The 15,521-nt window shown below is 41.2% G+C and overlaps 1 protein-coding gene across 4 annotated transcripts in view; it reads right to left on the bottom strand.

Moving 5' to 3' along the window:
• LOC105391710 (multidrug resistance-associated protein 1) overlaps positions 1–15,521 on the bottom strand; it is a 42,327-nt gene continuing 26,806 nt past the window's right edge. For 3 of the 4 annotated variants that reach the window (XM_011563241.3, XM_011563239.3, XM_048624599.1), the window contains 10 exons: positions 11,373–11,516; positions 11,006–11,084; positions 8,437–8,660; positions 5,409–5,626; positions 4,871–5,078; positions 4,513–4,611; positions 3,962–4,167; positions 3,460–3,674; positions 2,647–2,813; positions 1–1,969 (listed from right to left, as the gene is read on the bottom strand). In XM_011563241.3, the coding sequence (XP_011561543.1) occupies positions 1,775–1,969; positions 2,647–2,813; positions 3,460–3,674; positions 3,962–4,167; positions 4,513–4,611; positions 4,871–5,078; positions 5,409–5,626; positions 8,437–8,660; positions 11,006–11,084; positions 11,373–11,516 (1,755 nt within the window). In that variant the 3' untranslated portion in view covers positions 1–1,774. Of the gene's footprint in view, positions 1,970–2,646; positions 2,814–3,459; positions 3,675–3,961; positions 4,168–4,512; positions 4,612–4,870; positions 5,079–5,408; positions 5,627–7,270; positions 7,492–8,436; positions 8,661–11,005; positions 11,085–11,372; positions 11,517–15,521 lie in introns of all 4 variants that reach the window. The other variant, XM_011563242.3, reaches the window with a different exon arrangement.

Genomic DNA, 15,521 nt, shown 5'->3' with positions numbered 1-15,521 from the left:
TTAAATGCAATTTATTTATTTTGTAGAGGTATGAGAGTCTTAAACAGGTTGCTACAAAACTGATATTGAAATCCGAAAGGGGTACACAGAAATAAAGCAAAAATCATGTTCGACATCTCTTCCTAGTAATAGAAAATAATATTTCTTCACCCACATAAATTTAACAGCTATAAAGTACTTCAGAATGAATAACCCTTTCGGATCCCAACACACTTTTGGCAATATCCTGTTGTATGGCCGAGTTTCTTCCATTAATAATATTTAGTTAAGTAGGTAAATGTACACGATGTACTCATCAAACTAAACATACGATTCAAAGGCACTCGAAATATTAATGGGCAGAGCACATCGCCTGAACTACATTTTAGTGAATATAAGTCGCTGGAACACAGACATCGAAAACCTTATCAACATAACATTTAATAATTCGTGATGTATAATTAATTATCACACTAAAATATAGATTTGATTCGAAACCGTGCTATTTACATAAAATTCTATATTGAAAAGAAAACAATTAACTTATCTTATAAAGAATATAAGTACTTAATAAGAAACAAAATATCAAATTGTAAAATTATATGTAAGTACGAATTAAGCACACTTTTTTTCATTTAAAGTACAAAATAACATTAAATAAGTATTGCATTAAGTATAACATTAAGGGCAGTGGAATTAAAGAAAAAAACAACTAGTAAGTGTGTGATGATGGTACCTACAACATTAATTTGTACTGTTTTATTTTAATTTTACGAACTTGTGACCGTGTTATAAACTAATGTATAATTCTGTAAAACGCCATTGTAAATGCATTAAAACAATAAACAATATGTTTTGTCACGTGCAACCACATACTGTTACCAGTAAGATTTAAATATAATGTTAAAATGCAAGGCTATGCATTCAATATTTGATAACTTATAGTGGAGATATTCTCAGTGAAATCTTAAACCTAATAACAGTTGCCTATTCAAATCGGATTCTTATTTTAAATCTACATCACTTGGATACGACATGCTTATTCAAAGACAGTAGAAAACGGACAGACGATTAGGTTTAATTTACAGCTATCACAACGCTAATAAGGCGTCATTAAAAGTAGTGGTTTACAGAAGTCTAACTAAATTATTGCGGAACCTACCCTGCGGTGTGAGCGTGTTGTCATCGATAAATACTATTGACAGTTTTATTTTTAAGTAGCTGATGAATGATACTGCCGTACTCAGAGACGTCATTTAACGCAATCTTCATAAAAAAAATACGTGATCGTCTTTATTTATATTGACAGAGGTGTTATTTATTTCTTATGTGCACACAATATAACTTATGACAAGTGGGTAACACAAATTTATAGCAAGTCGTACATAAGTGATTCGAGTTCTGCTTAATAGTATCTACCGATGCCTACATTGATTTTAACCTTGTAACCGCCAACCACTCATATCAAGTAAACTTTGAATACACCTATCTGCCCATTGCATGCAGAAGATAATAAAACACTGAAAATAAAACTTTACAATCAATCTTGGCGGTTTAGAGGTTACGTACGCGTTATACGGGCTGTTGAAAAAGTGGCATAGTAAGCCGAAAGAGGTGTTTCTTTTATACCCGAATTTAAAAAAAACTTGTAATACAAAAGTTGTTCAGAAAGACATGCCGAATCACACTCTCCTCTCACTACACCTTTCTTAACCCCCCGTATAATCACAAAAAAACGACCTGCCGAATCACCCCCTTCTTCCTATACCTTTTCTATCTCCCCATATAATCGCAACTAGTTAACCAGTCCGGCGTCCTTAGCCATACTGTAGAAGATGGAGTTCTTGTCCTGCAGCAGCTGGTCGGGCGGCGCGAACTCCACGAGCTGCCCCTTGTCCAGCACCATCACGCGCGTCGAGTCCATGATCGTGTTAAGACGGTGCGCTATCGTTAACACCGTGCAGGACGAGAACTCGGAACGGATGGTTTTCTGTGGGAGGAATGGTGGGTTTAGTAACGGTGGTAATCAACTGCGTTTGGGATAGTGTGGAACGACTGTAGGCTGTGGCTATAACTGGCGGGGTTATAAGCAAACGGAATTTTATTAATATTATTTTACTCAGTGAGAGATTGACAGCGCAATCATTGAATAACCACGCGGCTGTATGTGAGCAGCAGGGCTCTGGAAACAAGCTACTCCATTACGGTCTGATGATGAAGTGTAAAAAGATGGCTTGGAGTTTCAACTCCGTGGATGCAGTATTTATATACTACTATTGTGCACATTTCACACTCGCGTACAGTGCCGCTGACCAACCGCGCTCGGATCTACATCTCCGCACATTTCACACTCGTGTACCTGTATGAGCTCGTCGGACTCCAGGTCGACGGCGGCGGTGGCCTCATCCAGCACCAGTAATGGAGTCTTCCTCAGCAGAGCTCACCAGTCACACTAGCTGTAGCTAATCGACTATCTTCTAATCTACATGTCTGCATATTTCACACTCGTGTACCTGTATGAGCTCGTCAGTCTCCAGGTCCACGGCGGCCGTGGCTTCATCCAGCACCAGCAGCGGCGTCTTCCTCAGCAGCTCTCACCAGAAACACCAGTTGCCGCTGACTATCTATCCTCTAATCTACATCTCTACACATTTCACACTCGTGTACCTGTATAAGCTCGTCGGTCTCCAGGTCGACGGCGGCCGTGGCCTCATCCAGCACTAGTAGAGGCGTCTTCCTCAGGAGAGCTCGCGCCAGACACACCAGCTGTCTCTGTCCCACGGAGAGATTCTCGCCGCCCTCGGAGATCTCGTGACGGAGGCCTGCTGTCAGACCTGCGGGGGAAGGGTGTAGGTTAGAGGAACAGTCGGGTTCGTCATTGTGTTCACGAAACTTAGCTATCTGCAAATTAAAATTTCCATCGCTAGACAAAAAGTATACAGAGAACTATAAAAGCTGTTTAGAATGTAAATTTTGATCCTCTCCTACTGGTAACACCTTGTGTATTTCTGAATATATTGTAGTTTTTTAAATCAAAACATAGAGGAGCGGTGGTAGCTCAGTCGGGTGAGCGCCCGCTTCTCAATCAAGAGATGCGGGTTCGAATCCCGGCGCTGACATGTACCAATGAGTTCTTTTAACTTAAGTACAATGTATACCATCGCTCTTACGGTGAAGGAAAACATCGTGAGGAAACCTGCATATCTAGATCTAGCACATCTAGACATGTGAACCCACCAACCCGCAGTGGACCAGCGTGGTGGGAAATGGTCCAAGCTTAGGAAGGCAGTTTAGACCTTGGGGATATGCACAAAGGTTCCACTCGAGAGAGCCAGGTGCAGGTACTTACACCCCCACAGAGAATAGAATAGAATAGAATCAAAACATAGAAACTTGTGTTATTTGTAAAAAAAAAAGTTTACGAGTATGCTTGAATAAAAACAACAGCTATCAACATAAAACAACACCACCGCCACTAACCTTCAACAAAGCCCTTCAAATGCGCGTGCTCAAGCGCCCTCCAGATATCATCGTCAGTATACGCGAGGAAGGGGTCGAGGTTCATCCTGAGAGTCCCCGAGAACAACACGGGGTCCTGCGGGATGATGGTGATGCGCGAGCGCAGCTGGTGCAGCCCGATCTTGGAGATGTCCACGCCGTCGATGAGGATGCGGCCGTCCATCGCTTCTACTATCCTGTTGGTGAAGAATAGGGTTAGTTGGTTTGGTGTTGACTTTTGACTAGCTTGAGGTACAAGCTTGTGTTTCTGTATTGAGATTGAGAAGGTTTTTTTTCTTTAATAATGGCAAGCTGGTTTTCCAAGATGGCGACAAGATTTCGGACAAAACAGCGGACGGACCAGCCTCAGACGCATACCAAACTTATCTGAATAAACGGAGTGTGCACGTAAACTCAAGCGTATTAACGCGCGCGTCTAATTGAAGGACCAGATATGAATAGATTGAATAGTGAATATAGTTACCTGAACAGCCCCAGAGTCAGGGTAGACTTCCCGGCGCCGGTCCTGCCCACGATGCCGACCTTGTCCCGCGGGGCCACGGCGCACGTGACGTCACGCAGCGCGGGCTCGCCGCCCACGCGGTACCCGAGGCTCACTCGGTCGAGCTGCACCGCGCCCGTCGCCGGCCAGTCTGAGGCGGGGCCGTTGGGGACCGTCCAGGCTGCTTCCTGGAATTGGGAGGGGAATTTAATTCAACTGTCCATGCAACTACACCGACGAGAACTAGCTCCGGAGAAGCCCGTTGGAGCCACATATTGGATGTTTGAGAGTATTATATCGAACTTTGATGAGGCATATGTCAGCAGATGGTGGACGATTATTATCTGATCATTATGAAGCACAATTATAATGGGTTGCTTATATAGCTCTTCAAATCTGCAAGCTGAATTGGCAGTGTACCAGTCATATCTGCCGATTAACCGATATCCAATAGGGTATGAAAGTTAGGTTTACCAAGCGCGATTGAATAAAATTAAATGATGAGATTCGTACCGCTCCGAATGCGCGCTTACCTGTTTGGTTTCAGCGTATTCCTTTATCCTCTCCACAGCAACGATGTTCGTTTCAACTTCTGACGTCATTCGCACCAGCCAGTTCAATGTTTGTGTGATCTGCAAACAACATATTGTCATTAACGTGAACAGTTTAACTTATTGAAACTCAAAGTCCTGGTAAAATAAGAAGGCTACGTTTGAATCCAGCAGATAGAGAAATAATACCTATATTATGAAGATGGCGGACGGACCCATGCTAAGTATATGTCACTTTATTTTGAATTTTGATTGTACCTACTATTTATTTTTTCTCTATGTTTGTAAAATTGTTTCTGTTTGTGTGTTATCTAAATAACTAAGCGAATAAGGTCCTCACCTGTAGCGCATAACTGACGGACAACCCGACCAAGCCAGCCGTGATGCCATCATCGGACTGTTTTCCCAGCACCGCGAACACCGCCGCGAAGAATATGATGAGGTTTCCGATCATTTCTAGTCGGACCGCGAGCCAGCGGTTGGCGATGCAGCTCGGGTAGTAGCACTCTTGGTTGTGGTCCACGCCTCGTTCGGAGATGTCGATGAATCTGCGAAGAGTTATGAGATAAGTGGTACTGATACATTAGGGTAAACAGAATATGTACAACAATAATGAAGGTCGGATGTGTATGATGGAAACTAAAAGGCTGTTAGCTAAAAAAAAGCGATGTCACGACAAAAAAATCCCATCACTTTTGTACCGATATAATGAAACTATATATCATATCAATTTTATCTTCTAGACAGACATACCTATATAGGCCACACAAACTTAAATTTTACGCGTTTAACGGGTTTAAATTAGCGCACAGTCAAACTTAGAATACCGACTAATATTTTCTGTGGCTTATAATTTAATTATACACAATATTACTAACCTCTGTATAACCCCGTACGCTCTAATAGTAGAAGCTCCGGTTATGCTCTCGCCGAAGTGCGAGTATATCGGCGACCGCGACACTGACTCGAGCCGCTTCAGCTGTCTGGAGGTGGCCACGTAGAACCGCTGGATCACGTAGTAGATGATGCCGATCGGGATGATGATCGCCATGAAGATAGGCGTGGAGAAGCTTATCACGAATAGCGTGCCTAGCACCTGTGGGGTGGGAGGTTTGTGTGAGTAAATGAATACATGTGAGTTTTTTTATTAGAATGTTTATGTAGATCTATAAGGATAACCGTATGTATTGATACTAATACGAAATGTTTTGTAGTATAGGATTGGACTTAAATTACATAATGATCAAGCATTGCAGCTAAGAAGCTGCCACTGCTGGACAAAAAAGCCAAATTGCGCAAAAAAAAAAACAAGTGAAAACGTACTTGGGATAAATGAATTGTTGATAAATTAGTATTATTTTACAATGAAATGACAAATTATAAACATAGATGTGAACATAAATCTCCAATGAGTCAATCACATAACATGTAAGTACATTTAAATTGATTAGTAACATTTGTGTGTGGGTACAGTAATCAGTTAACACTGATAAAACTAAAGCATTGAACACAAGTTACTAAAAATAAGTTGTAGTATTTAAAACTGGGATCAGTTTTATAACTATTCTTTACATATTTTACATAATTATAAAGTACAAAAACAATACAAACCAAAAATAAAACATCGTAACCAAAACACGAGACTAACCGGCGAATGCGAGATTTCTGCTAGTACAGGTCAATTCAAGTAAGTTGACCACTGCGCAGAGGTATTGGAGGGGGTTCCGCTCATCTGGCATAATCTTTATTGACCAAAACTCATTTCGCATAACTCGTATGGTCTAAACTTTTTTGGCCGAACCATCACTTTGCCAAGACTTATGTGGCATAAGGCTCGTTTCGTCTAAAACTCTTTAGGCACAATCTTGAAACACCTAAGTTTCGTTTGCTCAAATTTATGTTCGTCTATTACCTATGTATAATCTTGTTTCTCCTAATGTTATCTTAATAAATAATATATTAAGTATGTAGTAAATGTACAAACTGTGGTATTTTTCTCCTACATCCCGAAAATCACGATATTGTATGATCAAAAAATCGAAAGTTAACGACCAATATAATTATTACAAACCCCATGAGATGGAAACCTAAAAATAGGTGCGACGACGAGCAAAGCGAGGAGGAGCGTGTTAGGTGCACATGTTCATCAAAACCAAAGCGGAGCGCAGCGAAGCGGAGCGGAGCGTTTTCCAAACAGCGGAAACAATACAAGGCACCAGTTTGCGCTATGTAGGGAGTTGCTCCGTCAAAGTTAAAGCCAAACGAATATTATTACTTTGTATAAACCTATGCCATAGCATTATTAGGCTATTCAAGATTTGGCCATACCATTATTAGACTAAACAATGTTATGCGAAATAACTTTTTACTAAACGAGATTTATGCCGTACGATTTTCGGCGTAACGAGACTTTGACCAAACGTTACTATGCAATACGAGATTAGGCAAAAAAATCTTATGCCAAAAAAGGTAGAACCATTGGAGGACCCCTTGAATTTACTCGGTCGTTATTAGTCTATTGACGCGCTACTACTATTGCTGGTCAACTTTCGTGAATTGTATTGTAGCTACAAAGTATGCTTCACTCATTAACCACCACCTGGCCACCCATTATCATATCGATGCATGACGTAGCGAACAATCCATTACTAATGACAAATACTGCCAACATCTTAAAGATCCATCCTGGAACTCCAACTACTCAGCCCCAACTCCTCCTTCGGCGCACACAAAAATTTACCTCGAACGCGCAATAAATGACGTCAGTGGCCTGACTGGGTAGCGACGTGTCCACCACATCGACGTCTTTCGAGAACCTAGCGAGCACGCGGCCCACGGGCGTGACCTCGAAGAACTGTAGCGGCGCCTTCAGCACGTTAGACAGGAGACGAGCGTGGAGATAGCGGGCGGCTCGCCAGCAGGCCAGCAGAGGCACCAGGTCCGTAAAGTACGATATAACCGCTGCGAACACACACCACGTTATTGGGATGCTTGTGATGGTAAGTAAGGATTTAATAAGGTTTTACATTGAATAAATGTGTTTGCTGTGTCTTGGCACTGTTGGTATGACTGTGTATTGTGTTATTGTTAGGCAATGCTCTGGTTTACTGAGTTTAGTAGGTATTTTTTTTCGACAAAGTCATTGTTATTCTGAAAAGAAACGATGACTAAATTGACAAAACAAACATCACAATATTTTGTAATAAATACAATGTAAACAAGTTAATATAGGTATTACACAATGTTATTTTACATACAGAAACACACTTAGTTATACAATAATGAATACATTTTGCATAAGCATATAAGTGCAAATAATGGTTAGTTCAGTGCGTCAATAGATGGCGGTGCCAGCTTTCTATCTAACATGAAACATGATGAATCGCTAATTCACTACATGGCGTCGTTATCACAAAACATAGCTTCTATACTAATACATAATCGCATTATAAAAAGCAATACAAACTTATTAAAATAAACTAGTTACAAAACTGATCCCAATTCTAAAACTATATTACTTAAACTTAAACCTAAAAGCCGATCAATTTACGAACAACCAACATTGGGTCAGCATTTCATAAGCTTCACACCTTAAAATGCCAATCCTAATTTATTTACTGTACGAAACTAGTTTCATGTCAAAATCCATTGCAACTTTCAGTGCTCGATCCAGATTTGCATCATTTTCGGGCATCGGCTCGAATCCTCTCGCTAGTATTAATACGTAATATTCAATAAAGTAACATTTTCTTGCAATAAATATACTCGTCAAGACTACGATGCCCAGATCTGATACACGGAAATGATGCAAACGTCAACCGAGCCTAACATTCTAACTCAGATTAGCAATGGACTTCACCTGTCACTCCACATGACACTAGTCCCGCCAGCAAACCCAAATCATACCGAGAAGAAGCACGAGGTCCAGCCGCGGAGCGTCATGGGCAGCACATTGTCGAGCGTGTCCACATCCTTGCTGAAGCGGTTGATGATACGGCCCACCGGCGTGCAGTCGAAGAAGCCGATGGACGGAGCTCGCAGTACCCCCGCCAGCAGAGCGTTGTGGAGCGAGCGCGCCGCCGCCAGCGCGCCCAGGTAGAGGGCCAGTGATGACACCGACACCGCGATCACTGCCGCGCCACACACACATCGCGTCACACACACGGCTAGGGTAGGCCACTTGCAAACAACAGTTACGGATTTATGCCTCCAGAATCAGACCCCGGAAAGATTCCATGAGCATCTTTTAGATTTTAATTCACTTTTACATCCTGTTAAGAGTGACGCAATACTTCTAACGCTGTGCATTCATTTGAAGTTTTCCATCGCGATTGTTTAATTTTTACCAGAAATAACTGAGACTTTCAAAACGGTTGGTGCAAGTGGCCTAAATATGCTATGCTAGTTTTTACCAGCTGTAGTAAACTGAAACTAAATTGTACTAGCCTACAATTCAGTAGTACATATTAATTAGATAGTCAGTTTACTCCAGCTGGTGTAATATTAATTTTACCTACATTAGAATTGGCAGTAAGTCTCAAAACCAAACCCATGCTAAAGTAAAATATTATAGTTTTTAGATATTAGGATATATTCGTCGTATAGGTATAATGCTTGTTGATAAAGAATCAATATAAAAAGTATACAGTGTATAAAGAGTGTTGCAAAAGTGGTATACAAAAGCGAAAGGGAATGACTCAGACGGTCACACTATGCTATACCTTTTGGGCAACAGGAGTCTACAGGAGACAGGACTACGAGTTTAGTGAGATTGATTAGAAAGATCCGTCCGTCATATTTTATCCGTTTCTCTATCAACATGCGTTATACATATAGGTACTTGGAAATAATGTGCTAATACTCCCTCGTTACAGTCACCTTTATAAATAACATTGAAATTTATCCCTTTGAAGATGATTGTTATAAGTATAATGATGAACATCCCAATGCCCAAGGCAGGCGTGCATTTTTAAGATCATAATTATGGTATAAATTCTTTCTATTCAAAGTTGAGTCTGGATATGGCTTGGCTACAAGTTTAGTGTAAAGCCATAGATTACTTTAGTCTGTGTTATGTTTTTCATAACCTTTCAACAATGTATAAAATTAACGAATGAATGGTTTGGACATGAATGTAAAATATGATGTTATGAATCATCAAACCCAAATCAAGCTTATCTTGTACTGGATTCAGTTATCCAGTCTCAACTTTCAATAGTCCCTTTAATTATTATTGCCAAGTGTAACAGATTGTCATTAGTAAAATAGAGAGCCCTTCATATGCGAATTTATTTTATAATTTTGTATCCACAACAAACATTGATATTGATCATTTTATAATAATATAAAATAAGCGTATAATAAGAAGCGAGCGACACAGAAGATATTTATATATTTAAAATATGAATAAGAAGGTAGTTTAAAAAAGTATAGAACACCATGCATTTACAAACCATGCAATATGATAATAACATTCATAAATACTCGTATTATATGCATACATACATAATGTATTCATTATTATAATAGTTTGTGATTGCCTATAAAACTAGTCAGGTTGACCACACCTAATATTATGCAAAATAATAAGGACACAACATAAATGTATAAATAAGATAGTAAGTAGAACAGATATTGTTATTTGGAAGTGGATTTGACTGCAGATGCAGTTGTTTGACGCACACTGACTATTACAATAAAAGTAAAAAAAAAGTTATTATTAAAATATTTGGGCTCTTATGCAAGCTTTAGTCATAGTGATATTTCAATAAATTAATATACACCGAACAAATAAAGCCACGACATTGAGTTGTATATAAATAACAAATAAATACAAAATAGTATTTAAGTGTAACTAACTTATTTTATGCAGTAGAATGGCAATATTTTATACTACGGACAACTTGTTACTTTTGTAATATGTGGAGTCATGTAAATGGTCAACCGACGTAGTACATTGAACGTGAAAATGTATGATATCTGTATGAAGAATAAAGTTCAAACCACCAGTCACCATAGGAAACATTGATAGTAGATGTAGTATTAACAGTGGTTCAGTGACTATAGTGTACGTTTTATAACTCATGCATTTTATCTTTCATCATAACCACTTAGCCGTCATAGCAAACATGAGAAGCGAAGTGTGAGGACTAACTTTAAAAAAAATGTTGCGCAATATTGTGGAAATGTAAGTTTTGACAGTTAGCCCTCCTACCCGCTACGTACTGTACGTTTGAATAAGTAATATAATTCGATTCATATTTGTCAGTGATGTAGTCCACACGGTATATTATTATGCCGTGAGGATAAAGAAACAACATGAAAATGGCGGCAGTAAGAGTATAATTCTATTGTGCAGGGCTACGATAAGAGCGAGACACCATTTTGAAAAGATTGTTTCCTCATCCATAAAGGTTGTAATTAAAATATGTATATCATTGACAGTGGTGTTAGTAGATAGAAATACTGGACATACCTTGTCCGAGGCCGAGTCCGCCGTAAACTCCGAGGTACATGTCTCGCGTGCTTGTGATGACTGTGCCGTTAGCGTCCGTCTGGAATATTTATTATTGCATTTATTACACTCATGGAAGAAAGTGTTATTTGTTTCACTTTTCGACTGATAGGCCGCGTCTACAACGCCAGCGGGTGGAGCAGGCGGTGGCACGCGCGTTTTCAGGACGACAGAGTTTTCGTTTACTCCATATCAAAATCAAAAATCAATGCTCTGAACTTGTAACTTACTTGCCACGACTGTCAAAATCGAGCTATCTATAGGTGGCTGAAATACTGCGAACAAATACAGCCGTTAACGGGTGCTCGAAAGGTGCAAAGTTACTCACCATGTTAGGTTCGGTAGACCACCGCGCCAGCCAGTAGCTCGAGCCGACTTGCACAACTTGGAACAACAGGTTCATGAGGACGGTCAGCAGAGACGCGCCGATGCCCACGCTCGTTAGGTAGTCCTTGTATATCGTCCATTTCACCTGAAAAGAGTACAGATTGTTATGGATTGTTACGCCTGTTTCAAGGGTGGGTAGCTGGGTAGGCAATACGCTAAAATCTGGCTTTAGCTATGTACTCTCAGAATTAACTAACAATTTTTCTTTGCCTTCCCGGCAAAGGATAGGCTATTTGACTTATATCAAATTTGGAGCCATAAATGAGTATTATGTAGTCTGAGCCTATCTGAAACCTAGTTAAACATTGTGAGATATGGCGTTTCGACTTTCTCCGTGTTCGGCATCATAAGGGTCACAGTGACAGTTAAATAAAGTCCATTTTTCTCTCCACCTTTAATTTGCAAGGTGCGGGTGCCTATATAAATAGAGTGAGTCGCCCGCGCGCCTCAGTTGGTTTTTGATTTTTGAAGTGAACACTTCGGCAAAATGGCTCAATGTAGCCACGGTTCTCGTCGGCTTCGCTCCGACGGGGAAAAATATAATATTGAATTTGCGGAGTCCTCGCTGCCAGGAGCTGTAGCGTGATGCGGACCAGGCGGCGCGGGTCCTGCCGGCTGCTGCGCACGCAGCCAATGCTGAGGATTTCGGAACGAAGGTTTGAGTTGATAAGCCGTGAGTAAAATGCTATTATTTACTGCTTTTAAAAGCTCAGCCACTGGTCATAATGCTCCGGCGCTTGGGGTTTTTATCCCACGCAGTAGGGTCCGATTCAATAGTCGTGGTGATGATTGATCACATATTCCGGTCCTACTAGTGGCGCTTGAGCTAGATACTTACATTAATGACCGCTTTAAGTAAAGCATATGTTAATTTTATACAGGAAAAAATAATAAAAATATATTTTTCTACCCTCAATTTCTAATATTTTTAGAAAACAGTTGATAAAAACTTTGCTATTACAATAATGCACTTGATTATAGCTTATGTAAGGCTTTACAAACAGGAGCTTTCCAGGACCGTCATAGGATTTTTTACAGGAAGCACGTGGCTCCGAGTTTCAGTATGTTGGGACATTGTGGCATGTGCGGCGAGTAATGTGATCCGCCGGTACCTACCCGCTGAGGGTAGGCAGGCCGATTCGGTGAAATTGAAGTTTCGTGTAACCTGCACCCGGCCCTGTGCTCCTGCGCTGGCCGCCGTCTTGTGGCACCTGCATCGCAGCGTACACCCGGCCCTGCGCTCCTGCCCTGGCCACCGGTTCGTGCCACCTGCATCGCTGCATAGACCCAGCCATGCACTCCTGCCCTGGCGGCTGTACACCCGGTCCTGGCCCTGGCCACCGTTTTGTGCCACCTGCATCGCAGCGTACACCCGGTCCTGGCCCTGGCCACCGGTTTGTGCTACCTGCATCGCTGCATAGACCCAGCCATGCACTCCTGCCCTGGCGGCTGTGTTGTCCCACCTGCATCGCTGCGCACACCTGGCACTCCTGTTCTGGTTGCCAGATCCAAACGCCCCCTGTCTGGGAAGAGATTTCATGCTCAGCAGAACCGCCTGCACTATTGCTAGCACGGTCATCATCATCATCAGCCATCATTATGAGTGACTTATTTAGAAGGTATCGAGTAACGTGCGCTATTCATCAGAGATTTTGGCATATGCAGACGAACGTTTACTGCCAAGGTTGGTCATGTTAGCCATACAAGGGCACACCAAGGAAGCCTGAGTAACCACCTGCAGTCGCCGTAGCCACTACATCGGCATGGCTGACGACAAATCGGGTAACGTGTTATAGCACTTCAATTTGATGCCTCCGCTGAGGTAGGGTATTCTATTAAAGCAGCTTTCTTCTGAACTGCCCAAAGTGACCTGTAGACTGCTCCTGGGGATAGTTGTGCAATCAATTTTTTATTTCAATGTCTCTGCTGAAGAAACTGTCTAATGCAGCTTTTGTTCTAAACTGCCTTAAGATCATTGGACTGCTCATGGGAATGGTGACGCACGGTAAGTAGGAGCGTTACTCTATACTGATGAGAAACGAACGAACGAGAGCTGTCGTGCAATCGGCACGTTTAATACATACAAACAGATAGAGCGGCTCGCGCCGCAGTGCACTGAAAGTTCGTTTTTCGTCATATAAAATGACCCCCCAGACACTATCTTAAGTGTCATGACACATCGGCAGATTCCAGCTTTGAGTCTTTTCTTTTCTCGGCTGTGAGCAAAGTGAATCCCACCGGCGAGTGTTCAACCTAAAAGCACTGAGCTAATTCCTGATTTAGTGAAAGTCGCTGTTGCTATACCATACCGCTTCACAAGTTACCGAATTTATTATGATCCTACTGTCGGGTGATCATGATCGGAGTGTCATCGCGGTTTCTGAGTGGCACCATATTAGCTGTCTTCCTTATGTCCCAGTGGATTGTGAGTGTGTATCCGAGCTCTTTGTTGAAAAATGCGTGAACCTCCTACGCAGCAGCTGTCTACTAGTTGTGTATCGAATAAATCGAGTAACGGTGCTCTTGCACGAGACGACTACCTTTTGGTAAAATTATAACTTCCACTATTCTGGGAACATGCATATAGTGTAGTATAGTGACATGGTAGCTGCTTAATTTATTAGAGTTTGCTGAAAACTTTCTAAATAAGTAATAATAAAATTATTAGCCATAATATTAACTCTTCGCAGTTCTTTCAGAATGCAATACCAGCTCGCTGAAGTAGGTATCCTTCCTTAGCTGGACAACAACAAGCCTTTTTGTTTTAAAGAGTGTCACAGTTATTCGCCGTTCCACTGTCATATCGATGTCCAAGGACTTTTTCTTGGGTATAGCTAACTACCTAAGTTTACCTATAGATAGCCGCAAGCTATCTGCTGTTGGCGAACTGTCAGTTCTGATTGATAAGTCAGGCTCGAGGTGGCTCGTCCAACTGTCCATGTTCCCGCCACCATGATTGTTGCTTCCACAGATTAGAGAGTCTATGTTGGCTGTCGTTGCATCAGGTCTGATCAGGTACAACTAACATCTTTACGTACCATCTTTGTTTAATCGAGCTATTTTATTTTGTTTTATCTAGGTTGACTTAATGGTTTCAAAATCGAACCTACAACAATGTAAGTAGGTACCTACCTACGTACCTTTGAAGTTGCAACAAGGCGAAGCCTTAAGGTTTTGGCCGAGACCTGCCCTTAGTGTTGACGAACATACCTAAAGGTGACCTTGTTAATGTTTTTCATATGAAGTACTGAACATTTTACTTATCCTGGTGGCATGACTGATCATTTTCTTACCCAGCTAAGACATGTTAGCCGGGTTTCATTTGTCAACTATAACAATTGTTATTGTTGTGTTAATCAATCTTTATTAATTGATGTCATCTACCAAGGAATGCTGCCAGAGCTCATAATATTCACACATGATGATACAGAATGATAGTAGCCCACAAAATCGGTGCAAAGGCTTATAAAATAACTTTCCTTCCTAGTAGGACTGCACAGGAACTCGTTAACCGCCGAGTTAGTTAGAATACAAAATTAGACTGTGTGTTACTTGTCAATCTAGAATATGAATATAGTGACCTGCATCATGTTTTGAAAAACTGAATACTTAGTTATCCGCCAGTGTCACAGCCTTCATCTAATATTTTCCAGTAGCTGATGAGGCTGAGATATTTAGTAAAATTATCTTCCGTTCAAGCACCACTCCTCGTTCCAAGGACTAGATGCCGCGCCAGGTGTTGCAGGCCGTGTCGTCGTACGGGGCTGACTGAGCAGGTCCTCGAGGCTCCAGGGTCGGCTGCTGCATTTCTGAGGTCAGTCCAGAATTACATACCCTAGTCAGCATGTGCCGGCCTGGATCGATATTCTACATTTTACAGCTTTTAAATATTGTTGCAAAGTATTTCACTGGTTCCATCCATTCGGCTAGTGTATGTTAAAAATAGTGCCTTGACAATAACAAGATTTTGATCAATAATTACTTATAAGTATTGCTTTCGAAGAGGCACTGTGTGTATCCATATGTATAAATACCTACCTATATGTATAGGTACATACCTTCCATAACTTTCTGACAAGTCAGGAATAAT

This window comes from Plutella xylostella, chromosome 12 (genome assembly GCF_932276165.1).
Source record: "Plutella xylostella chromosome 12, ilPluXylo3.1, whole genome shotgun sequence".
NCBI classification, from domain to species: Eukaryota; Metazoa; Arthropoda; class Insecta; order Lepidoptera; family Plutellidae; genus Plutella; species Plutella xylostella.
Note: the sequence above shows the minus strand (reverse complement) of the source record. Positions and strands in the feature narration are given on the sequence as shown.